Source organism: Fundulus heteroclitus, chromosome 20, assembly GCF_011125445.2.
Source record: "Fundulus heteroclitus isolate FHET01 chromosome 20, MU-UCD_Fhet_4.1, whole genome shotgun sequence".
Taxonomy (NCBI): domain Eukaryota; kingdom Metazoa; phylum Chordata; class Actinopteri; order Cyprinodontiformes; family Fundulidae; genus Fundulus; species Fundulus heteroclitus.
In genome coordinates this window covers 22,802,714-22,830,218 of record NC_046380.1, presented here as the reverse complement: position 1 = coordinate 22,830,218, position 27,505 = coordinate 22,802,714, and the positions used below count along the sequence as shown (strand labels likewise).

The following is a 27,505-nucleotide window of genomic DNA, read 5'->3' as shown; positions in this document are numbered from 1 at the left end:
TCCCAACTATAAAGGCTAAAACCCCTGCAGTACCGTAGATGGTTTGGCACTGGCTGCTTTTAATGTCACATGTAATAAAGTCCTTTAAAATTCGTGAACTTTAAAAACAGGCACTTGCTGAGGACGGCAACTTATGCCTGGTTAGTATGTTTATAGCTCTTTTTTTCTTGACTTCTATCCTTAGGCTGTTGGCATGAAGGGCCTCCAGTGCAGACCAAATCACCCTAAGGTCCGCTGATTATTACAGCATCGCACTTTTTCTTGATGCTGGTTGAACAGACTTGGGCTGCTCTGTTTATTTCTCTGTGTACGGTTTTGCATTATGCATCAGTGTTTTGTTTTCTTTTACAGTATGGACAGGCTACCAATCTACAGGCTACACTAGAGTTAACACAGTAGCCATAACCACAAAAAATAGCACTAAAGTAATTTTTAACATTATCAACTATCAACTGCAGGTATAAAACGTGTCTTGACTTTGCTTTTAATGACTTTTTGGGATTGTATCTATAGCCCAAGCAATAACAGACCCATTAGAGCTGTTTTAATGTAGCTAGTGCAGAAAAATAGAATAGGATGATGTTTGGATTGAGAAGGTTTTTAAATAAGGATACAGCGATAGATTTTATCACTAAATATTTGCAAATAGAACAAAGACAACACAAACAAAGACATTCATAAAAGCTTTATAAATTACACAAAAAAATATTCTAAGCTAATATGTACAGTGACAATAGTGTAACTACATCAATAATTAATCGTAGGAAGACTTCGTAGATAGTAAAATATTTTTAAAATCAATAAATATAAAAAAAACATGCAACTGGTTGCCTAAATTGACAGTCTATGTTCTGATGGACTAATGTACATGTAACAGTGGATGAACATTATGGTGAATGTGTGTGTAGTTCCAGCTTATACACTTATTCTATACAGTATCATATTTTACAGCCAATCGTTGCGAGAACTATAAAGAAAATCGACGATTTACATGCATAAGGACAAATACCCATAAAAACTTTAATATTGCTAAAAATTAAAGATACACATGTCTTATTTGTTTCTGCTCGACAGATTTCTAGATCTGACCTAGACATTTTCGATTTTCGACTTGTTACTGTAACACAAAAGAGAGACAAACATGCTGCAGGTTTGTTGATCTTGCAAGATTACGCCCACCCCCCCAAAAAGAAACATATATCAAGATTATCCCCTTTTATGTACAAAAATCAGGTTTCTCAAACTTTACTTGGTTTTTATTAAGCTCAAAACGTGGGAGGTGGGTGGGACATCTGTTTTTTCTTTGTTTTTATGTTAATCAACAACCAATCAAAGCCAGTTAAACATTTGCAAGATTGAGTGGTGCATCTCTAAAATATCTGATTAAACAGACAAAATGTTTATGTTTTAAAAGCAGGACAGGTATTTATGACTACTTGTGACAGCCTGGGCTTCCTCATTAACATTGAAAGTGCTTATAACACAATAGCCAACTATGTTTGTGTCATTGCACAAATTACTACTACATAATATTTAGGCCCCAGATAATTTATTCTGAATATTTTTAAACTTATATTTGTTTATCAGTTTTTGAAAACGCAATCTGCACTTTCACTTTATCTGGAATTCCGATCAAAAAAGCTGTAGTAGCTACGATGCACCTGCGGATGGTGATGTTGATGTTTATTGCATCAAAATAAAAAAGAGCATGGCTAAAGCAGTACCAGGCTAAGTATAACCTCTTCCTCTTGCATTTGAGATTTAATTAAATAAACCAAGAAAAAAAACTGCTCTATTGTGGGGGTTTCCAGCACCAAAAAAGCCAGGGTGGATATGTGCAAAGTGGACCACCGTGTTACTTTTTTCAAAATGATGGAGCTTATAAGAATAGAAAACAGTTTTTTTTATCTTGTTTTTTTTTTCTTCTTCTTGGCTAAAACCCTGTTTGCATGGAACCAGGAGGTGCAGTTTTGCAAAATATCCACATTAGTGTGGAAAGGACGCTAGCAAATGCTATTGCGTGTACGGCAGGTTTGTCCGACATTCAAAGACCTTCAGGAGTCCCCTCTACTAACAAGAGTCATGGGCTGTTTGGTTCCAGGCCTGATGGTGAACGTCATGCCATACTGGTGTCTAGAATGTATCCCATTTCTGTGAAGAAGAACACATTATGTGTGACTGCAGGAACCCACGCTGGACTTGCAAAGATATAATGTCTCCCTTCTTAGTCCTGATGTACTCACCTGGGGGTACTTTTCACTTGTGTACTCTGGTGGTGTTTCTTGGCCACTTTGGTCTCCAACTCCCTCATGTCCAAAGATGCTTGTTTGGTGGTGGGGGGATTTTTGATCGCCGGTTTGGGTTGCGGTGCCGCCGGCACCCTGTGGTCTTCGTCAGACACGGCCGTACTCCAGTCATCAGAATTGTGCTCTGAGTCGTTGCCTTGGTTCATTTTGTGGTCCATTTCCAACATCTTCTTCTGTAAAATACTAAGGAGGGTAGCCTGGTTGGGTGAAAGATTTGGTGGTAGTTGAGTGGGGGCTGTACTGGGTTTAGACTGGAGTGATTGCTTTGATTTGACTAGTACTTCAGGAGGTGGGAGCTTTGGTGGAGCTGGAGTCTTGGCTGGGGGTGGAGCTGGAGTCTTGACTGGGGGAGGAGCTGGAGTCTTGACTGGGGCTTGAACTGGAGTCTTGGCGGGGGCTGAAGACTGCGTTACAACAGGTGGTGTTGGTGCTTTTGTCGTGGGGGGATCAGGCGGACGGATGGAGGGGGGTAGCTCTGGTATTTGATCCATCAAGTCACCAAACTCTGGGGGTGGAGGGAGCAATGGTAAATTCACCTCTTTAGGAATATCATTCTGTACCTCTTGGAACTTTGAGAGCTTTTCCTCTTGTCTTTGCCTCTGATCACCCAGGTTGCTCACAGCCGGAGACGGATCTGCTGTCAATTTACTCAAAACTGTATCAGTTGGTAGTTTCTGATCTTTGGCCAGCGTTGTTTGTCTTATGTGGTTTTCTGGAGCCTTGATCGTTGTTTTAGGTTCCTCGGGTCTAACAACTGGATACTCATGTGGGGCTTTTTGACTCGATACAACTGAAGAAGTTGACCTTGGGAGGACTGTGTAGGCATTTGTCGGTTCACTCTTACTGATGCTGCTTTCGCGGGACAAAGATTGAGTTTTACGTTTCTCTCTTTCCTTAGCTGCCTTCAGGAGATCCAACGGCGATGTTGAAGATGGTTTGGCTTCATTAGCCTTCAGATTGTATAGTTTACGGTCCAATAAGGGACTGAAACTGCGGCCTTGACCTGAAGATAACGGCATTTTGGTTCTGTTGGTCTGTGAGTTGAACTGGACATCGGCCGTTTTCTGTGACGGTGGAGGCTGGAGGGGTTTCATTATATCTGACTGAGCTGGAAGGGTGTCTGCTTTAGCCTCTGGTTTGGTCTCTGTCGGAGCTTCCATTTTAGGCTCAGTTTTAACCTCTGTTTTAGCTTCTTTGTGGACCTCAGGTAATTCAGGCTTTTTCGTTATTTCTAACGCCTCCCTAAGTTCTTGTATGGGTTTGGCCACAGGTTTAGTTAGCTGAGCAGCTTGAGGCACTTTTCCATCCACTGTCACCACTGCAGGAGCAGAGTTACCTGACCCCGATTCTTGCAAGACTAACATCTTTGGTGTTTCCTTCTGATTATCGAAGCCTTCGCGAAACGTGTTCTTTGGAGGATCATAAACCTTTGCTTTGTTTTGAGGATTGAAGGTGGACAATGTGGTTGTGGGCGCCGGGGGAGGTGGTGCAGGTGAATGTGGTGGGGAATCGGTGATGGCTACAGAGGAAGATCTAAGGGGCTTTGGAGGTGGGAGCTTGTGACTCTTGTGGTGCTTATCACTAGGGGGCTGCGGCGGGGCAAACTTTGGACGTTCCGGCGCTTTGGCTGGCGGTTCATGAGAGACGGGTACGGAGTACACAGAGGAGTTGGCAGCTAGAGGTTTAGGAGGTGCCATTGGTGGTGGTTTTAAATGAGACAAATCCTCCTCCACCATGGATGGTGGCTTTGGAGCTGGCATGGATGGAGGCTGGAGGGCTACAGGGTCTAAGCTATTTAAGTCACCCATGAAGTCTGGTGGGGGAGGGATGAAATCCACTGGAGGGGGTGGAGGGGCCTTTGAAGGAGGAGGAGGAACAAAGATCTCTTCATCATGGCCTGGCGTTGATACAACAGATCCAGTGGATGAGAGATCTCCAGTACCTGTGAATAACAAGAAATGTGAGAATAACAGAATTTAACAGCTGAAGGAGAGTATTTAACACAAAGTGCAGACTAAGTGTGTCAAACACCAGTCTACAAAGGTCAGTGTCTGACTTATTTTATGCATGTCCCTGGTACTGCACAGCAGATTCAAAAAGATGATTTACAGCTTTAGCATGTGATGAAATTGTCCATAGGCTTGCTAGTGAACCATCCATATCACTCAGATATACTGAGCCAGGATAACAAATGAAATGAGGGGAAAGACCCTTCAAGACTGAGTACAAAGTGTAGATTTATCACACGCTTTTTCTATACAGCAAACAGCCATACTGACCTGATGGCAGGTCAAATACTGTGCCTTATAAAGGGAATACATAACGCTTGATATTTTTAACTTTTTTGTCCCATTGCAACAACCGACTTGTTTGTACTCTTTTTAAACATTTATTGTTTCTACAAACAAATGAGCAAGTTAAACGTAAATCAGACTTATTTAAACAGGTAGCCCTGTACCTTATGCGAACAAGCATCCAACACATGCATAATTAAAACCCTTATATAAACACAGTTAAAAGTTAGAAAAACATTAAACATAAACATATACAGCAAATATATGATAAATCAAGTAAAGGAGACAGCCCAGGTCATATCAAAAAATTATCTGTTGCAGACGGTTATGATTTTCAAACCCATTTATTTACATTGTGTTTGAAGGAATGAAGACTTCACTGATGTGATGCCTTAAAAGATAGCCTAACACCATCTCCTCTATTAGCTCCTGGTGTAGTTCAGCTCACAGCTGAGTTGAAATGAACAAAGTCCAACAGAGGGGAAAGCCATGGAGAATGCTATAGATTAGTTGAATGTTTCCTTTACATTATGCTATTTTTTAACTTCTCAACTGAGTCAAATATATTAGCTAGAAACACGAAATCGATGGAAACTAAATAATTCTATAAATAGAATTTTGCGACTGTGTTTGTATAATGATTGCAACGAGTTACAAGCTGCAGGGTTTGTGTTGGACCAATTTCTCCAACAATAACTAAGGAGCAAGAGAAAGAAACACTGGTAAATCATTGGTATTTATCAATGAAAGATTTTCCAAACTTAACTTGGCATCTGTACAGGTCTTTCTGTTGAGCTTTAAAACCCTTCAATTTAAAATATAATGGTAGGTTTCGTTCTGCTTTGTGGCATTCAGAGAAGGACATGACCTGCAAACAGCATCTACTTAAACAGCCTTTCACCTTTTGTGAAGGCTTGGGAGGTTTTGTCAGCAATCCCCAATGTACCAACAGCACCATGAAGGTCAATAAACACAGCAGAGTCGCTGTGGAAAAGTTTAAAGCAGTGCAAGATGCGAAGCAATATCCAGAGCACTGTTCAGTCCATCTTCTGAAAATGGGAACTCATAGTGCAATATAAAATCTACACTTAAACTGACAGGCCAGACAAGAAGAGCATTAATCTGAGAAACAGCCAAGAAGCCTGTTGTAACTGTGGAGGAGCTGCAGAGATCCACAGCTCAGGTGAGAAAGTCTTTTGACAGACCAACCATTAGTTGTGGACTCCACAAAGCTCACCTTCATGGAAGAGTGAGCAAAAGAGAGAACCCTATTTTTGGAACAAAGGGTCCTAAGAGGTCTTATTTGCAGTTTGCTAAATGGCACATATAGCAGAAGGTGCTCTGGTCAGATGAGACAAAAATGCTACATTTGGCCTATGTGCAAATTGCTATGTCTCAGGAGAACAAACGCTAAAAACACCATCCCCATGGTCACACATGGTGGTGGCAGCATACTGTGGGAATACTGTCCTTCAGCAATGACGGGGAAGCTGGTAATAGCTGATGGGGAAATGCATGAAAGGCAATCCTGAGGGAAAACCTCAGTGAAGCTGCACGACTTCAGGCTGGGGTTAACCTTCGAACAGAGAAATTACTCTTAATATTCAGCCAGAACTACAATAGATGGTTTAGAACTATGAATATTCATGTGTCGTATGCTCTGCACCCAGTCTGTGTTTTGCAAAATGCTAATTATTTTAGTCTCTAGATCCGTTAGGCTAACAGACCCCAAAAGACCTGAAACTGTAACTGCAGTAAAAAAATGTGATGCTTCAAAGTAATGACAGCTGGACACAAATGTATGCCGCACTTTTCAGATGTTTATTTGGGGGAAAATACTTTGTGGCGTTTATTATGTAAAATCCCAATAGCACGTATTTAAGCTTGTGATTTTGCACAACATTGTATCTTAAAAATAAAACAATGAGACAGATAAATAAAACCTGAGCTAAATTCCACACTAGTACCCGTATATTGAAAATATAAATGTTATTCTACGTTGCTAACTATGAACTGATCTGAAATGTAGGAAAACACTCCTATTGTGTAAATTTGCTCTCCATCTGTCATGACCGTTTGGACTTTTTCTGGAGAGTTATTGCGCAATTGCCTGGACAAACATTTACAGGCCCTGGATCTTTCCTTCATTCTTTCCCCTGTGATCAATCACCTGAGTCCAAGTAGAGGCGCCACAAATGAACCTGGTCTAATAAAGTAACGTTTTTATCTTGGCAGTTTAAACCTTAAGTACATAGATGGTGTTATTTAGATACTAACCTGTCCCGTTGAGTTTTGGACCATTGGCAGTGGGGAGATCAGGGACTTTCGGAGTCGGGACAGCAAATCCTTGGAAGGGTTCAAACGAGGATTGCTACGGAGAAACCAAACACCATAAGATTATTGAGCGCACTGACAAGAAGCAGACAGCGTTCGAACAGCAGTCATGAGCGTAGACATTGTACATTCTGTTCTGCAGGTTGAATCTTTCTCTACTTGTTTTCTTGGCAAGCCTTTGCTGCTGAAGGTGAACAAACCGGTTCTCGACTACCCCATGGCCCAATTGCTGCTGCACCGAAAATACGAGGCATTATTGACATAACCAACATAAAATGGTCGCCCGTGTGACTTTTATTAGCTTTCGCACATTGTATGGCATCTAACAAATGTCCTTTTTTGCATTTTCCACATGCGCTACTTGGCAGGTCCTGCACTCCCTTGTACAAAAATTCAAGGCCTTTATTTTTTTTCTTTTAGGTTTGTCATAATGTAATCGCAGGTGGAACGCAACAGTTTCACATTCTTTGCTCATGAGGAACACGTTCGGAATCAGAGGATCCACCTATAATTCATAACCCTGCCTGCTGTCAAACAAGGCCTGGTGAGGACACCCACAGATACCTGTGTGTCTGGTTGAGGTAGGTGTAAGAAGTGCTGCAGAGAGGGGTGATGTTCACTTCATGGAACCGTCGGCACCAAAAACAAACACAGACTGTGTTGACACAATAGAGATCCTCTAGATCCGATGCTGTAAATCACTGACAGCGTCGCTCGCTGCAAATTTTGTTTGCAGGCAGTGGTTGAGCCTGTTTTGGTTATACAAATGCTTTAAAGAGCTAGTTTCAAAACTGATTTTGCTCTTTTAGTCATGCTGCTTTGACGATTTAAAGACGTTTTAAACTAGATGTCAGAGAAAGGGTGACGAGGTGGACTGATCACAATCTGCCTTGCGTTGCTGCACACTTCCAGCTGGCTGAAAGACAACCACCAGACTTTTCCCCTAATTAACAAGAAGGACGGGTTTTGGTGTTTGGAAATATTTCCTGCTGGGCACTTGCTGTGCATAGTACAAGGCACCACTGATCACTTTTAACAGGGCAATGCTGTTTTAAATCTACAGCTGGCAAGCATTTCTTTTCAGCGATCCACTGCAGCCGTACTATGTGACTAATTAACAAGCTAATATCTTGTTATAACTGGGTTATTAGCAGCGACACATCAAAAATAGCAATATATAAATGTTTTAGTTATCATTAATCTGACTAATAATTAAAATATGATTAGGTGCCAGAGAAAGTGTCCGATTAATAATCAATCTGAAGCATAAAGTAACAGCTACACCTACAGCTGTGCACTGCTGTTCGATATGATGAAAGACTTCTGAGTAAATTTTTCCCTCTCAGTTTCACTCAAGAAGACTGGTTTATAGCACTTTTTATTGGCTGAGAACAAAATTCAACCTCAGCCGGTTGATGTCATAACAGATACTTGAAATTATCATGCTTTTATTTGCTTTCAGGGTGATGCATGTTTCACACATATTAACAACAACAAAAAGCCCTGAATCGCTTTCAGTAGGCCCAAAACTCTGACAAACAACATAAATGCTGTTTGAATGTCTTTATGTTGGCTACTGGCATATTTTGGAAATCCCTTTAAAACCTTCTCTTTAACATTCAGGGCTTTGAACGGTCCTGCTCATTCTTCCTGTAAAGCTTAATCTTTTTCGCACTCCTGGCAGATTTGGGTTTAAAGTATTTTCTTTTTATTCGACCAACATGTTTCCTCTGACTGTAAGTAATATTACTGTTTTGGATCGGCCCAGCAAGAGTATCAACTTGAATCAGACAGAAAGTCTTTAGAGGGAATTAAAGATTAGGGTGATGGAAAGGTGGCCTTGCAAACTCAAACATTTGGAGCTGACAGATGAATCGTTAAAATACGATAGGAAATCTGCTAAAAGCTGGTCGGCACATATAAAACGGATTTGATAGCTGTGATGCTATTAAAGATAGAAAGGTGTAAAGTATCTTTTTTGACATGCTGTTTTTTAAATGAAGCAAATAAAATGCAGAAACTATCTTTCTCCACTGAAACCCCTCGTACATGGTTTTATTATCTGCTCAGAGATCAATTCCTGCCAGAAAAAAACCTTATTCACTGAACGAAAGTCATTTTAAAGCCAAGCCTGCTAGGGGTGTGAATTGTTTTGCATTAACTGTGTGTGCTTCCTTTGTTTTTATATCATCCTGAGACTCATGAATCATTTAAAAATCAGCTAATGAGATTTTCATTCAAATATGTTTTATTTAAATGCTTTTTTTTTATACATTATCCGTATCATTTAATTGTCAGATTAATAATGTTGAAGTCTTTGTCAATAGCTCTGTGATTTTTAGCTGTTAAACGGGTTAGATAAATTACCTTCTTTCTCTTATAAGTGTAAGAGCATTATGTCTGTTTAGCTGCTGACTGCAGGCTCTACCTGAGCAGATAGCCTGACTAATTAACCAGCTTGTTTTACTCATATTAAACTGTAGAACAGCAAAAAGGTATAATATTCTGTACAATAAGCAATCTAAAATTGCATCTAAGTTTAGTGGATATTTTATATTTCTGCTTACAAGTGCTAAAATTAAAATAATAATAAATACTTTTCTTAAATAAGGTTATCATTACTACCATACCATTAATTTCTAGAGCACTGTAATAACATGTGAGATTATGTTAGATTCAGTTGGGATATATTGTTTTGTTTCAGTTTTAGATATAATACTATGTAAAATTAGATTATGTTATACATTTTTGGTTTTGAATGTTTGCGTCTTTTTTATTTCAGATCGCCATATTGCTGGATGAGTCGTCCGGGCCACTCCGAGTGAAAATTCACCATCAACCAATGCTGTCAAAGGAGTCGGACATCTTCTTAACATCACACCCAGCATTACTCTCCGATAATCCCTCTCGCATAGCCGATCTTTGGAAAGTATAAAGCCTCTCTGATCATCGGAGGGTGTGTGCAATCCAGTTTGATTTGATCTGCTCGCTTTTTCCTCTATGACTCAACTTTGAGCTGTCGCAGCGCTCAGGGCCGACCTGCCCATGTGCTGCTGGGTGCGCCACGTTCACATGCCAGAGAAACACTCCCAAACAAAAGGGCGAGGTGTGTGAACCGGAGTGCAGACGAGCTCTTCATTTGCTCCATGACGAGATAATGGGAGGCCTGTCAGTCATACGCGTTGCTAATGTACACCCAGATTGAGATTAATCACTTGGATCCCTAAGAAAATGGACATTTGTGCATAAATAGAGGGCTGGTTTTGCGACACAATGTGATGGGAAGGCTAAACTTGTAAAACAATAACCCTTAACAATGGAAGCCCTTAGAGAACCTGTGGTCATGTTTTACTGCTACCAAGTCAGCCAACTTTTTCACTTTTTCACTTTTTTTTTTAAAACCTTGTGTTCTAAACCATTTGGCATTTTTAAACTATAACCTAACAACCAATTAGTCACTGCATATCAATGCAGCAAGATAAAAGTGCAACACAAAGACAGTTTTTAATAGTTTTTTCTACAGATTTTTTTAAACCTTTTTATCGTTTGATTAATTCTTGCTATAAAATGTTTCCTTTCAAATCATGGTTATAGTTATTTGTCAAACGTTACTGTGAAATCAAATATTTAATTTGTCACCAACAAAACAACATGTCATGATCAGATGTTGTAAATGTTATTTAATCACGGCACACACTTTTCACCAGCACCAGCCTCTGGTGAGATCACACAAGGTAAAGGGTCACTATTCTTTTTTTTATTATTATTATTGATTCAAATTTATTTATTTTTTCCTCCATATTTTTGTGGTTTTATTAAAAGTTTATCAGAAGTTGCTTAGTTAAGCTGAAGTAGTATGACATCAGAGTACTTGCAGGGCCACTTTTCTTGCAAAATCACGCAACTATTTACAGAATATGGCAAATACTTATTTCGGGAGTGTGATATTTGTATGGACACCCTACTAGACAAAACTGTGCAAACAGAAATATCACTAGATTAGTCTCAGCTACAGTCCATGCTTGCTTGAGTTTCACCTTCCACTGCTGTCTCCATCATGTATTAAAGGGTCATAGATGTCGGGCTCAAACATGCAAGGTTGAAACCTTCGCAACTACAGTGGTGGAGAAACTGTGTCAACGTCTGTCAGAATATGCTTGTTTGCCAGTTTACTTACTAATGCCATTTAATCAGCTAAATTCTTAGCCTCTTGTGATGTCATCAATCTAAATATACTTGAAACAGATAAGCAGGTTCTTTTTCTCACTGTCTCTTTGTACTTTGTGAAATCCTGCATGGTAAAAAAAAAAGTCCAAAAATCCTTCAATTATTGTAAATATGTTTGCTAAAAAAGAAAAAAAACACACACACACACACACACACACACACACACACACACACACACAACTGGATGGCATCTTTAATATTGCAATCTATTTCATCCAGCGGGAAAAAAACCCTCTAAAGCAATATTATAACATACTCTAAATAAAGCCCTCTGTGGTAATAATGCTTTTTATTCCACAAAATAAAGTGTAATCCCCATCACACCTGCTTCCGATATCAACAAGGTAGATTAGTCTGCAGCTCCACTCAAGGACCCTCACTGAGTACACCTAAACTTAAACTGTGGAAATACTGGATGAAATAAAAAATATATATATACTATAAGTATTATTCAGATCTACTGTTGTTTTGAAATAAAGCTTCCAAATGCGAGCTAAATAGACCTAAATGCTGATCAGATTTTACCGCTGTTCTAGACTCAGAAGTGGGAAATTGTTGCCAAAAAAAAGAAAGAAGCTTCACTAAATACTTACAGCATGATGCTTGACGGTGGGTCTGGCCCTCACGTTGGCGGTCCCCGATTCAAATCTTGTAGCGTCTGAGTTCAACACCAACTCAACACTCTCTGATGAGACAAAAACAGATTTTTTAATTAAAATGTTTTTTTTGTTTTTGTTTTGTTTTTTTGGGGGGGGGGGTTATAGATTATTATGCTTTAGGAACTATCCACAGCTAATGTTGGTATAAGATCTGCTAATGCCTAAACCTTTACTCTAAACAATTTGGGCATAAAAAGAAAAAAGCTGAGATTGGAGATTGGAGATTGATCAAGAGACATACGCGTGTCAGTAGTTAGGTGCAATGTGCACTAAAGTGACCTTTAAGTGGCTATTAGTCATTCTGGCTCTCTGTTGTGTGGTTTGTTGTTAACTACATAATAAGCGGCGCCTGGGAGAAGCTCAGATTACTGCTTTTAATTACATATAACCACTATGGTTGAGCGAAAGTCCAGCAACGACGTACAGAAAGCGACGCAGAAGTGTTGATCCTTCCAGATCCAGTCTGTGGCGAGATGTTGCGAACTGATTTCCAAGAAGCCGATTTAAAACGATTTGCATCACTAAGCTGTTTTGCTTAAGCGATGTCGCCTCACCATTGTTTGTACAGCAAACATCGCAGCGCTTAGGCAAGAGTTTTTGAGCGATGGTGGCTCAGTAAAGCAGTTAAACGTGGAAGCAGGAACAAAAAAAAGAAAATGTCAGGCCAGCCAAAAGATGTATTGGTTCTTGCACGGAGCGCGTAAAAAAATGGAAATGTAAACAGTGAGTGAGCTGCAGAAAAACAAAAAACTTTTAAACATTTCCTTGTCAGGTTGTTTGTCCCCTTAAGTGACCGACGACAGACAACAGCATTTAGCCTGCGTCTTCTTTCAACTCGCTGTGATGTAACCAACGAAAGAGCGACAGAAAACATTTCAAGCTCTCTCTCTGCTCACATTCCCTCCGTTCTGGGACACAACAATCACAAAATTCTGCTAATTTTCATTTTTTTCCCTGTTTCAGACCAAAGAATATGATAAAGTCAGTGAAGAATGCGGGAACAGCTGTGGAATGAAAAATACAGTGGTGTTAAACCAGTCTAACCAAATGATTCGTTTCCCATTGTGCCCCTTCCTGATTTAAATAGACAAATGTTCTCTCTCTCGTGTTTCACCTTTTGCATAGCGATCGATGTTGTGCTTCCTGTTCTCAGGGGCTGCAGAGAAACTTACTCTTGATCTGACAACATTTTTTTATGAGCATTGGCTCACATGTCACTTAGCCTAAAACTTGGAGCAGGTATATTGTTGTTTTTCTTGTAAAATGTTGCATTTGATTGCTGATATTTCTCAAATCCAAGTTAATGATGCAACAGCTAGTTTGCTCAGCAAACTGAACCCTTCTCTGTTTCATGCAAAGGTTTAAGAAAATGATTAAACATTTTCTAAGTAGAAGAGCTGTTCTCCATAAGGCATGAAGTCAGTTAGGCATAAGGCATAGTCAGTTTTTAAGCGGCCTTAGAATGACTGACGATAATTTTTTTTCATTTACCATTACCATTTACCAGCTAAAAGCTCTCTAAAAGTTGGGTTTATCGTTTACCCTAACGCAGGAACGTACAGTATTACAAGGTAGAAAGAGGCTGCTGGCTAAAACAGTCAGATTCGATTAAATTGCATTAGTGTTTAAAGTGAGTTTGAAAAGTTAGGTGAACTTTATGAAAGACGTTCTTGTAAGACGGTTAAGAAAGTCAAATTATGACTACTTCATAGCTGCAGAAGGCAAGAGTCAACAAACTCCATTGTGATGAGCTGCCACACCTCCGCTATTAATACTATGATCTACGAGAGTTATGAGGAAAAGCTTTTCTGTATGCTTCCCAAAAACTGTCAACGTTTGCACAAAATAAAACACACAGAAAATAAAGAAAAAAGCTCTACTGGATTAATATTAAAACTCATCCATTACATGGAGCACATCATGAAAATGTCCAATTTTGGTTCCTCGACGCACCAGGATGGATGCATCATATTAATGGCTTGGGCTGCAGTCAGGACCAAAGGACACATTTTATTAAATGGGGATTCACGGATCTAGTTAAATGCCAGCAGATTTTGGAAGCAACCATTAGAAAAACTAAACGTGGAAATTCACAGCAATCTGTTTTCATAACTGGTTAAGGTTGTTGTCGTTTTTCTGTTTATCCCAGAGAGCAAAAGGTTAAAAAAAAAAGTCTCTAATTAGTCCGTAGGTCTGATCTGCAGTTAACAGGAATAGGCCATAAGCCTTAACGGTTCTTCATATAAGTGATTCTGGCTAACAGCTCAGTGACAGGGCAACACGGCCCCTTAAAAACGAAAAATCTCTGGGGGTCCTGTTGTATGGCTTATTTGCGTGTCCAGTCGATGGGTATTTGGGAATTTGTCGCAATAAAACATAACAGGTGGGTTTAATAGTGCTGAAGATCCAAAAGTTCAGCACTGAACAAAGAAATTCACTATTTTTGAAGGAATATTGCTTGTATTTAGCGGCAATCTCTAGCTGAACACATCAAATTACTTTACCCTGAGCTGATACCCTTTGACATGCCCTATGAAAGGTTTATTTTGTTTATCAAGGCCCTAGAAGAACCAAGTTTGAGCCGATGATTAGAAGAGATTGATATGTCACCTTTAACATTTTCTATTTAACATTCTTTCTACCTTTCATTGTAATGATTTAAAGCTTAAAAAAAGAAATAATAGTCAAAACTTAAATGAGCTTTTTATTGTTGGCTTTTTAAAAACCCTTTTAAATATAATCTGAATTCCTCAGTCTATTCAGCCATTTTTAAAACTACTTCACATTTTTTCAATGCGTTTTCCATAGCTAGCAATATGTTTACTCGAAACAGCAGTTTTTCTTTCAAGAGATTCTTCTGAAGGGTCAGACGTCTGAGAAATATTTGTATCAAAGAGGCTACGCCACATTTATTTGCATTGCGATTAAAGCATTTGTCTGTTTGCAGGATCACAAGCAAAATCACAACTGTTTAAACAACTACTAAAAGTATATTTCCATTTTTTTTCACAAGATGTTGAGTTTTTATCATAATTGTATGTGTAAAATACATTAAGCAACACATTTTCATGGAACAGCGTTTTTTCTTTTAAAGGATACTACCAATTTTTGTTATAAAGGCAGAGTTATAGGAAGTGTGTATAAAAAAAAAGCAAATGCTATGTTTGTTTGTGTCATAACAGATACGTTAAGCTTTTGTGGTAATGTAATTATCACATGCAAAAATACAAATTTTTATACCTCCTCCATTTAAACTATATTACAATTTCTTCCATGGATTTAGCATTTTACTATAAGGGAAACATACTCATTCGAAGCAGCGGGCTTTATCTGAGGAAAGTACTAACAATATCTTTACACTATAATGTATCATAATGATACGTTAATCACGTAAAAATGAGGCAAAAAGGTTCTTTGCAACTACATTACAATTTCCTCCATTAACCTTGCATTTTATAATGAATGTATAACACATATATAGTAACACATTTGTTTTGTGTAAAAAGTTTGACTTTACTTCTAAATATTTTTGCCTGTAATAGAGGTGGATGTAACAGAAATACCCTGTGATGCCACTGAGCTATCAAAAATTATACAAAAATGTATAAAACATGAGACAATTGGCTCTATAGAGAAAGCGTTAGCATGTAAACAGTAAACTTTGTTTTTTTTTGTAGTTAATAACTGGTAAAACTCATTCTTCATATATTTAAACTACAGTAACAAACTTAAGAAATTCTGAACTTCTGCTATATTTCACTTTTGTCATTTCAAGATACAGAATAGTTACTAAATGTTGTTGCCTGTATGTATTTCAGTACTTGTATTTAGAACCAATTTTACCCATAAGATTTATAATCTTAATAATAAGAATAATTTCATAGGACTTGTGACAACCTCGTCTGAGTATTTTAATGGAACAGCTGAGGTCAGGTTAGAGGCTTAGAGGCAAAGTCAGCCTGATTTTCGTGGATTTAACATAATTCTTTCACAAAATAGTGAAAACTGTCCTCTAAGACTGACGTATAGGTTTTATGAGCTGTTATAATGTGAGTTTAGAGACTTAGACTCGGTTCTCTGCCAATATCAAGTCCAAAGGTCGCGTTAACCTCCAGTAATGGATCCTGAGAGTGAACTTGCTTTCTCTTACTCACCCCTGTCCTGGATTTTAAGGTTGGTGTCATAAAGAGATTGGTTCTTCCTGCCAAAAATATGCTTTCCCTTCTTCATCGTTGACGTTGACTGGTTTGGTGCGCAGACAGGACTTTTTTTTTAATTATTATCTTCACCTTCAGCTGGGATCACTTGCTCATGTTGAGGTAAATCCGAGCTGAAGCAAAGTCAAAACAGCTGTTCCGTGTTGTCAGCAGGTGCGGCAGGTAGGAGCTGCGCCACGCGTAAAGGCTGCTTCTAGCAAACTTTTCAGGACAGTCGGGTAAAATGGAGCAAACTCCGCCTCCTGTGCCTTTTTGTCGCTGCGCCTCCCCTGTTTCTGCGGGCTTCCAGCGTCAGGTGAGGCCCCGGATCTCCCTTTTCAGCCGCATTCCAGCACAAGCCTCACCTGCGGGATGAATGAGGCGCTCTCTGTTTGCGCTGCGCAGCTTTGATTGCGGTGTAATGAGTCAGTGAAAAACATTCACTTCAAAGCTGGGCCTGGCAGAAACCGGTAGGTAGGAGGGAAAAAAATACGGATTTAATTAACTTCCACTACGCACGGTCGGGAACACAAGTTTACAGCGTCAGCTTGAAATAAAAAGAATAAAAGGATTAAGTGCCCCCCACCCCCCCTACCCCCCGCTTATCAGGAAACAAGATGAAAGGATCTTGCTCTGATTGTTGTGAATCTAAAGCAAAAACTGTCATTCATGTCACAAAATAACTGAAGAGAATAATTTTACTTTACTGTTCCCTGCACAGTGCTTTATGGGGATTTTATGTGATAGACAGAAACAACATGGTGCATAATTGTGCAGCGGGGAAACAAAAATATATGGTTTTAAGCATTTGTTGCAAACAATTGAATGTTAATGCTGCTCTTCTCAGTCAATACACGGTTGAACCACCTTTATCTGCAATCACAGCAGAAGTCCTCAGTGGTAAACCTCTTACAATTTAACACATCTTCAGATTTCAGATTTCCTCATTCCCCTTTGCAAAACAGCGCAACCTCTGTCAGATTGGATGGACAGTGTTCATGATCAGTTTTCAAACAGGTTCCCACTTAGATTTACTTTTGGACTTTGACTGGACCATTTCACATTCATGATTTGATCCAAATCATCAACTATTTAATTTCATTCTCCTTGCTTCTCCGCTGTTTTGCCTTTTTTTTTCTCCTGGTGCCGGCTGTAAGTTTTTTGTATTTTCAGTTAAATCTTTGCTTTCATCATGTGGCTTCCTTGTTACAGTTAAATATTTTGAACTTCTCCACAACCATATCCAGGCTGGCTTGTTACTTGGTCATCATGATGCTGTTTGTTCTCCAATGTTCTCTAACAAACGTCTGAGGCCGTCACAGAGTCTATTTTTGTAAAACAAAAAGCTGCATCTGTAGTGAGACAGAATTAGACACTGGTGGACTAGCTGTTGTGTGTAATAACTGGGTGACTTCTGAAAGTAGGTGGTTGAATTGTGTTTTATTTAGGGGTATTGAGCTAAAAGGGGTCTGATGCAAATTCACGTCGTCATTTTCTGTTTTTTTTTTTTTGTTAACACATTTAAAGCCATGTATGATTTTCTTGCACTCGATAATTATGCATTATTTGTGTTTATCTATCACTTCAAATCTCACTAAATGAATACAGATGGTAGTTGAGATGTCTAAAGATGGATACAGACATTTGTGATGTTTAGTGAGCTAGTGCCTCTAAATCCACCTCAGGTAAGTGTCTACGCATGTTTTGGTGTTTCTGTGTCGTCTCTGCGAAGGTCTGATGACCTACTCAGAATGTAGCTCACCTTTCACCCAGTGACCACAAGGACTTGAGGAAGGGTGGTGGATGACATGCATCAGTGTTTACTTGTATATATAACTAAATGTATTTCAAACAAGAAAAATGTTTTTGGAACATATTGATACACAAAATGTTGCAGATACAAAAAAATAAATAAAAAAAGTCAATCTGATTTGCATTGCCAGACAGCATTAGTGTCAAGGTAGTAAAAGATGTCACAGAATCAGATATGTAAATCTGATCTGTAAAGATTACGTAGACCAAGAATAGCAGTGGGCCCAATACTGAGCACTGAGGGACCCCATGATAAGTTTTGCTTCTTCTTCAACATAACCTGATTTACTAATAACATATGACATGACCTGATGAATGTCTCTGTGTATTCGTTTATTTATTGATTTGATCGTGAATAATAAATATATATATATATATATATCAAATAAAACCATACCCTCAGTCTGATGTGCGATATCTGTGTTTGGTGACTTGATAAAGACAGTTTACCTGCAGCGCTTTCTACAAAAACAAAACTGAAAATAATAGTCCGTGCAAGGATTAAATTACCATATCATTTTTCCTTTTAGTTTCCACAGCAACTGTTTGATTAAAAAAACAAAGTACACAACTTTAGTATATTACTCTAAATATTTTACAGCCATGCATAAGTTTGTTTATGCTGACTTATGAACTTTAGACCAGATTTGCTCTCCCCAATTGTCCCTTAGAAACTAATGAAGAATGAATAATTTGAACAGAAAAAACGTGACTGGGGAAGTTTGTATGTGCCAGGCTGTGTATGACACAAGAGCAAGTTTTTTTCTAGTGTCCAGCATGTCCTCTTTTCTGTGTACAGTCATCGTTTTGTATTTCAGGTTTCTCTGTCGCACCTGAACATAGCTTTCCTGCAGACAAACCCCACTGGTCCATCCAGTTTCTCCGTCTTTCATGGGAATCATTCGTGCTGTTTGGAATAAAATTCAAAGAATGTTCCCCAGGAATTGTTAGTGTGCAATCTGCACCGTAGCTCAGAACACACTGTAACGTTGCCCTTCTGGTGGTGGTGTCATATTTTAATTTACCATAATCTTGATAGGTGATAAACATTTCATTATATTTTATTAAAACATGGCAGCTATCCAATAAAACAGCAACGTCTGCATTACAGACATTTGTTGCTGACATAGCCTAACTTATATATATATTGCAGACCCCCACCAACTCTGGGTATATGGGTGTCAACAGCATTTAGAAAATTACAACTTCAAGGCTTTTGGTATACACTATGTCTTTATTTCTTCTTTTCTGACTGGATGGTCTTCGATTATTTTGGTCTGGATGTTGGCTGGACTATGCTAACGTTAATGTGCATCATCTCAACCACTGGTTTCCATTGTTAATCCCAGGGAGTTCCTGTCCAGCTTGTTTTAGATCTTTCTTTGGTTCAACACATCTGAATTAAAGGAATAGGTCATTAGGTGTCTCCAGCCCAATTTGATGACATTCCAAGGAGCTTATTCAGTCATTTCAATCATATGTAAAACACGCAGTGTTGAGGACTTGAGTTGTAAATCCTTGAACTAAGCCATCTTATTGTAGCTCTAGATCTATATTTGGCCTAGATTATTCCATTTTAAGGTCAATTTATCCCCTCATCATCTCTGACCTGCATCCCTGTCACAGCTGAAGAGAAAACATCTCCATAGCATGATACTGTCACCATGGCAGTATCATGCTACGGATATGCATGGGCATAGTATGTTCAGGAACAAGGTTTTTCAGCACATAATTGTGTTTTGCATGTAGACCAAGAAGTGAAATGTTGCTCTCATCTGACCAGGGTACCTTAATTCATGAGTTTGTTGTGTCCCTCCATGCTACAAAGAGGATGTCTTATGGCTTTCTGTCAACAATATCCACTCTAACATAAGGACCAAATTCATTGGGTGCATAGATTATAGCTGTCCTGTAGATTGTGTGACTCTCCCACCTTTTGCTGTGGATTTCTGCAGGTCCTCCAGAGTTACCATGGCTTTCTTGACACCTTGCCCAACAACACTCTACTTTTCTGTACTAACCCTGCTTTAAACGTCTCTACAGCTGTCTCCCTGACCATTCACGAAGAAAGTTGTGTTCCTTGGTCTTCATGATGCTGTTTGTTCACTAATGTTCTCTAACCGAGCTCTGAGGCTTGGATATAGACAGAGATTAAATGACTCATAAGTGGACTTGCTAAAGGTGGATTCAGTAATTAGGTGGCGTCTGAAAGCAATACATTGCAGTCAATATTATATAGGGGGTATTAGAATGAGAGGGACATGCAAAAAACACACACAAATGTCCTTATGATGCAACACAAATATCTATATCTATCTATCTATCTATCTATCTATCTATCTATCTATCTATCTATCTATCTATCTATCTATCTATCTATATATATCTATATATATATATATATATACATATATATATATATATATATATATATATATATATATATATATATATATATATATATATATATATATACATACAGGGGTTGGACAATGAAACTGAAATACCTCTCATTTTAGTGTGGGAGGTTTCATGGCTAAATTGGACCAGCCTGGTGGCCAATCTTCATTAATTGCACATTAAACCAGTAAGAGCAGAGTGTGAAGGTCCAATTAGCAGGGTAAGAGCACAGTTTTGCTCAAAATCTTGCAATGCACACAACATTATGGGTGACATACCAGAGTTCAAAAGAGGACAAATTGTTGGTGCACGTCTTGCTGGCGCATCTGTGACCAAGACAGCAAGTCTTTGTGATGTTTCAAGAGCCACGGTATCCAGGGTAATGTCAGCATACCACCAAGAAGGACCAACCACATCCAACAGGATTAACTGTGGACGCAAGAGGAAGCTGTCTGAAAGGGATGTTCGGGTGCTAACCAGGATTGTATCCAAAAAACATAAAACCACAGCTCCCCAAATCACGGCAGAATTAAATGTGCACCTCAACTCTCCTGTTTCCACCAAAACTGTCCGTCGGGAGCTCCACAGGGTCAATATCCACGGCCGGGCTGCTATAGCCAAACCTTTGGTCACTCATGCCAATGCCAAACGTCGGTTTCAATGGTGCAAGGAGCGCAAATCTTGGGCTGTGGACAATGTGAAACATGTATTGTTCTCTGATGAGTCCACCTTTACTGTTTTCCCCACATCCGGGAGAGTTACGGTGTGGAGAAGCCCCAAAGAAGCGTACCACCCAGACTGTTGCATGCCCAGAGTGAAGCATGGGGGTGGATCAGTGATGGTTTGGGCTGCCATATCATGGCATTCCCTTGGCCCCATACATGTGCTAGATGGGCGCGTCACTACTAGGACTACTAAACCATTCTGGAGGACCATGTGCCATCCAATGGTTCAGACATTGTATCCTGAAGGAGGTGCCTTGTATTAGGATGACAATGCACCAATACACACAGCAAGACTGGTGAAAGATTGCTTTGATGAACATGAAAGTGAAGTTGAACATCTCCCATGGCCTGCACAGTCACCAGATCTAAATATTATTGAGCCACTTTGGGGTGTTTTGTTGGAGCGAGTCAGGAAACATTTTCCTTCACCAGCATCACGTCGTGACCTGGCCACTATCCTGCAAGAAGAATGGCTTAAAATCCCTCTGACCACTGTGCAGGACTTGTTTATGTCATTCCCAAGACAAATTGACGCTGTATTGGCCACAATTGGAGGCCCTACACCCTATTAATAAATTATTGTGGTCTAAAACCAGGTGTTTCAGTTTCATTGTCCAACCCCTATATATGGGAGAAAAAGAGAGAGAGAGAGAGTTTGTGGTTGTACTGAGATAAAATGGAAAAAGATGACCAGGTTTTAACTTTTTGGACTGATCTGTACATGAGATTAATCCTAAAATACAACAGGGTTTTGTCAACGAGCCCTGAGTGTAAAAACGATATAAGGAAGCAAGTATAATTTTGCATTCCATGTTGATGAGCCACATGATGAAAATAGAAATGAAACCATAAAACCAAATTTATTATGCAGAGGAATGTGTGGAGGTTAAGGTACACTATTTTACTTTTGTAGATTTTCTTCAAAGGGTCAATGTTGTGCAGAGCCGTTTTCCTGAATTTACAGACACTGTTATCAGAAACGCTGCCAGATTCTTCAGCGTTGTACAGTTGCCAGTCTGCTCATGTAGTCCAGTTTTATCTTTAAAGGTTTGTCATTTACTGCTTCACTTTAATTTATGCTTGTTTATACAGCCGTTGTTGTCGTCTGTAAAGTGTTTCATTCAAAGTTGATTGTTTTATTAGGCGCCTGACAGCGCAAAACGTCACTGCCTTGTGTTTGTTTCTGTTTTCTTGCACTGCTATGCTTCTGAATCCATTTTAGTAAATAGTAAAATAGTAAAATGAAATGCATTTCCTGGTGGCTAATATGGTTTCCTATTTTACACTCTCCATAGTCAGTAAAAATCATAAAATATTTTAGCTGGAAGCAAGGTTAATAAAGGAAATCTCAGAGTGTGTGCACAATATTTGTGAATGAATTCTTACTGTAGTGTTGGTGTGTTGACTCCTTACCTGCTGACCTTTTTTTTTAGCATCATTTTAATAAAGCACGTCTGCTTGCCTATGCCTACACTGACTGACAAACCCATACAAGGTTTTTATAGCCAAGGGTTTTAGGTGACCATCACAAAGTAATGCATAATTGTGAGATTGTGTGATTCGTGTTTTCCACAAATAAAACTTTATTTCGTGTCCTCAGACAGATTCTCAATTGGATTCGGGTCCCTGCTTTGACTGGGCCATTGCTAATTTAAATATACTACTTTGATCTTAACCATTCCAGTGCGGTTCTGGATGCACATTTAGGTGAAGCTCCTCCCATTCTCATGTCTTTTGCCGACTCTCACAGGTTTGTTCTGTATTTATGCATCTTTCCATCAATTCTAACAAGCTTTCCTGTCCCACGTGGAGAAAAGCAGGACAGCTTTTATGTTTGCTCTACGTGGCTTTCTTCTACACTCTTCTCCTAAAAGGTTGGATTTGTGGAGTCCACAGTTGATAGTTGTCACGTCATCAGATTATTTTTACCTGAGCTGTGAATCTCTTCACCATCTCCAAAGTTACCAGGGGCCTCTTGGCTACCTCTCTGATTAATGCTCCCCTTGTTGTTAGTTTTCTTTTTAGCTTTGCTTGTGTACCGCTCAGTTGGTTGCACAGTTTTTTTTTTTTAGGAGTACCATAGTGAAGAGAGAAGAAAACAAATGCACCGCAAATTGGGAATATGCAGAGATCATTTTCCTTCCACTTCCCAATTACTTAGCTATCCTCTGTTGATCTACCACATAAAACCTCAGTGAAAAACTGAGGTTTCATTGTCCAAAGTGACAGGCCTGTTGTTGTGCAGTTACAAAATGTGATGACTTTTGTATGCCAATGTATCTAATATGATGATAAAACTATATGAAATAGAAAAACACCTTCCTGACACAAACGTGATTCCTTGTCAGCGTCACAATAAAGTCTGAGACCTTGCTTAAACAATGCACTCTACTTGCTATCCCCTTACATTTCTACAGGAAGTACTTGTACTATAAACAATAATTTAAATGGAAACTTATCAGATCTAAAGGTTGGCTGTGAAGCAAGAAAATATGCAACAGCTTTGAGGTTGCATAGTTATTTGTTTATGGGCTTGCAGTGTTGTCACGGTTTAATGATCTTCGTATAAGACTGATTTGCAGCCTGAAGAAATGCAGGAGAAAGCTTCCTGATGTCTGCTTGTGAAGTGGCTACAAGTGTTTGCCTACTGGGTTGGAGTCAAGTTCTCTTATTCATTATCAATTATCATTAAAGTAGAATGTCAACCACCAATACACTTTTTCTGTAACAATGTTGGTATTATTTATTAAATTAATTGGGTAAAAAGATAAAAGCTTGCTTTGTTTTGCCCACAGGCTCCCATGTGCTGCATGCCCTGCACATGACATTGGTCAGGCTTGCTGAAACCTCATTTTCTTTGATCAGGAGTACAAAACTTGTTCAGAGGCAACCTGTCATGAAGAGAACTGTGAGAAGGTGGTCACGGGAAGCCGAAGAAGCCCCGCATGGTTGTTTTAAAGTGACAGACTGGGGTGCGCTGTGCCAGACCATCCTTCCTGCCTGCTGGCGTCAGCATCTACAACAACTTTTTGAAGGTTTACAACCCTGGTGACAAGGAATGCGAGTGCATGACCTCAGCACGGGAACATACCTGACGTTAGGCTGACATCTACTGGAGTGTCTCAGTCAAGCCTGGGCGAACTGCTGCACATAAACTATGAAACTTAATTAGCAAAATCTTAGAGTCATGTTCCACGCTCCCATGCAAAAATCTCTAATTTCATTATATTGTGTTACCAAGGTACCAGATTTTCCTTATATTTATCACAGTGGCCGTCTACTGTAGGTTTTTCTGGGCCTCTTTGAGGATCTTTCTAAGATCCAGAGGCTTTATGTAGACCTCTCTTTACTATCTGAATATTCTCAACGTTTCTCCCCTTACTTGTTTCTGTTAGCAAGAGCAATAAGCAGAATTAATGGCATTTAATGAATACTAAGTTATCCTTTCAATTGCTTCTTTTTGGTTTTTAAAATATATATTTTTATAAGTAACTTATTTGAAAAAAAAACAGAGAAATAGATAAAGGCATAAATAAATGAATAAATAAATTAAAAATTAGGTTCAGCTGGAAGGAAAACGATTATAGATCTAAAAAACAAGCTTAAACGTAATATATTTAAGCAAATATTTATCCTGCATTTGCTGTTTTCTCATGCTTAAGTGTCTCAGATCATCAAATAAATGTTGATATCATTAACGATAACCTGGGTAGATAAAAAATTAAGTTTTCAAAATTAGGATTTCATTAATTAGCATAGAATGAAGTCATCCAACCTAACCGGTTGTGTCATCTTTGACAGTATACCATCAAGCCGTGGCACTGACAGACAATGACTCCTTCATTACTAAGGGTGAATTTTGGACCACTCTTCTTTGCAGCCATCTTTAAATTCTGCCACACTGGAGGCTTTTTCAGCATGAACAGCCTGCCTCAGCTATAGCATTTCAAGTTCAACTTTAGACTGATTAGGCCACTTTAAAGCCTTTATTGTGTTTCTATTGATTTGCTTTTAAATCAGTCGGAGGTTAACAGCAATAAAGGCATTTAAGAGGTATATAAAACTCTTATCAAAGGACCCCTGTTGTAGATTTGCATATTTCTTTCACATAAATAAATTCACAGGCTAAGACAAGCAGTGTGTGTCTCCTCCTGCAGTAATTAGGTTTAGACTCCTATCATTAGTGTATTTTGATTATACAAAACATTTCAGAAACTATTCATGACCAGGTGAGTTCTCTAGAAAAGGGGCTTCAACAAACGCAGAGTCTCTCAGTGAACTCTGAGTTTGGAAAACCTCGGACGTCCCGCCCTCGGATTGGCTTATATCACTACTTTCGATCAAACTTACTATCTAAACCTTAAGCACAGTGAAAAGTCATCATCAATAGAGATCCAATAGATTGACTCATCATGACGACTGCTGAAAAAAGCCCTTCTTCAAGGTTCATATGATCATCTATTATGGGAAGAAGTAACGAGACAGCCGCAGAAAGAGAGGGAGGCTGTTTTCAATGTACTTTCCTCTATATGTTTTCTTGTTTTATGTTCTGTTCAAGTACGATAAGAGATAATATAAGATATGCTTTATTGATCCCATAGTGGAGAAATTCACTTGTAACACATCGGCTTAATAAACAAAGAAGGTGCCAAAAAGGAGGAAAAGGTGCATAAGGTATATAGAGTGTGTCCACATATATTCAGTGTATTAAAAGTAAAAAAAAATAAAATAAAAATACTAAGGAAATAAAGCAGAGAGTCAGGATGACTAAGGTGACTTATATACATATGGATTGACGTTGTACATTAACGTGGTACCAGGTAAAGAACAACAGTGAGGTAGTGAGATAACTATACAGCTGAAGTCACTTATTTAACAGGATTATTGCACAGGTTGTTGCACAGGGTATTAAGTAGAATTGCACATTAGTTATTACAGTACAGCATTGTAAATTCTGATATCAGCAGGGATGAATGACTTGCGGTAAGGCTACTTTTTATAGACAGGATATCTAAGTCTGTCACTGAAGGAGCTGCTCAGCTTCTCTACAGTCTGATGCAGGGGGTGGAAGGTGTTGTCCATGATGGATGTGAACTTGGACAACACCTTCATCTCAGCCACTTCCTCCACAGAGTCCAGAGCACAGCCCAGGACAGAAGTGGCCTTCCTCAGCAACTTATTCAGCCTCTTTCTGTCCCGCTCTGCGCTGCCTGGTGCCCAGCAGACGACAGCGTAGAGGAGGGCTGAGGCCACCACAGAGTCATAGAAGGTCTTAAGCAGAGGCCTGCTCACTCCAAAGGACCTCAGCCTCCTGAGGAGGTGGAGGCGGCTCTGGTCCTTCTTGTACAGAGTGTCGGTGTTATGAGTCCAGTCCAGCTTATTGTTGACGTGAACACCCAGGTATTTGAAACTCTCCACAGTTTCTATGTCCTGCCCCTGGATGTTCACAGGGGGAGTGAGGTGGGGGTCTCCTCCTGAAGTCGATCACCATCTCCTTGGTCTTACTGGTGTTTAAGCACAGATGGTTCTTCTCACACCAGTCCACAAAGTCCATGATGACCGACCGGTACTCCAGCTCGTTCCCCCTCAGACACAAAGCCCACAATGGCCGAGTCATCAGAGAACTTCTGAAGGTGGCAGCTGTCCGTGTTGTAGGTGAAGTCCGAGGTGTAAAGGGTGAAAAGAAACGGAGACAGGACGGTGTCCTGGAGGGCCCCGATGCTGCAGAGTGCCACCTCTGACTGACAGCCGTACAGCCGCACGTCAGTGAGGTAGTCCATGGTCCAGTCAGCCAGATGTTTGTCCACCCCAGCGTCCTCCAGCTTCTCCCACAGCAGCACCGGTCTGATGGTGTTGAAAGCGCTGGAGAAGTCAAAGAACACGACTCTCACAGCGCTCCCGGTGGTCTCCAGGTGGGTTAGCGCCCGCTGCAGCAGGTAGATGATGGCGTCCTCTACTCCGTACAGCACTTTAAATTGTCTCGTTACTGACGTGTGCTAAATAAACTTGACTTGCCTTCAAGGAAAAAGCTGCTCGACTGAATGCAAAACTTTCAATGCAATTCTGTATTATTATACTACTTTTCTATTTTCTTTTTGTCCACCCTGTCTTCTAATAACGACTGAGTAACTGGTCATGTGGTTCATGTCCCAAACCCAAAGTTTCCCAAAATTATGTGTTTTCTTAATCAGATTTTTGATAAACTCTGGAATCCCTTACCTAGAAGATAACAACCTGAACCATTTTTTTTTTATTATGGCTTTAGCTTTGTTCCTGCTGAGCTATTGCAGATAAATGCTTTCCTTCATTCATCATCTTTTCTGTGAAGCCTGAAAACTACAGGAATCCTAATCTGGATGCTTCAAGTTTAAATTACTTAAAGCAAAGATCATCCAAAAGATTGTTGGTCAAAATCTTTTCTTCATTTTGATTAACTGCCTTGGTTTTAAAGGATCTCAATGATGCTTTTGACTAAGTAAATGCTGATCAGCCAATTGGAACGGTTTGTGTATCTCTGTACTACCTGAGTATGGTTGCCCACCATTTCTATCC

At 39.4% G+C, this 27,505-nt stretch overlaps 1 protein-coding gene across 1 annotated transcript; it reads right to left on the bottom strand.

Moving 5' to 3' along the window:
* Positions 1–670: 670 nt before the first annotated feature.
* Positions 671–16,289, bottom strand: LOC105927185 (formin-like protein 20). The gene is made up of 5 exons (XM_012863828.3): positions 15,975–16,289; positions 11,755–11,846; positions 6,878–6,971; positions 2,244–4,248; positions 671–2,151 (listed from the first exon to the last, which is right to left on the bottom strand). The coding sequence occupies exons 1-5, from the start codon at positions 16,048–16,050 to the stop codon at positions 2,055–2,057; spliced, it is 2,364 nt and encodes a 787-aa protein (XP_012719282.2). The 5' UTR covers positions 16,051–16,289; the 3' UTR covers positions 671–2,054.
* Positions 16,290–27,505: the final 11,216 nt, after the last annotated feature.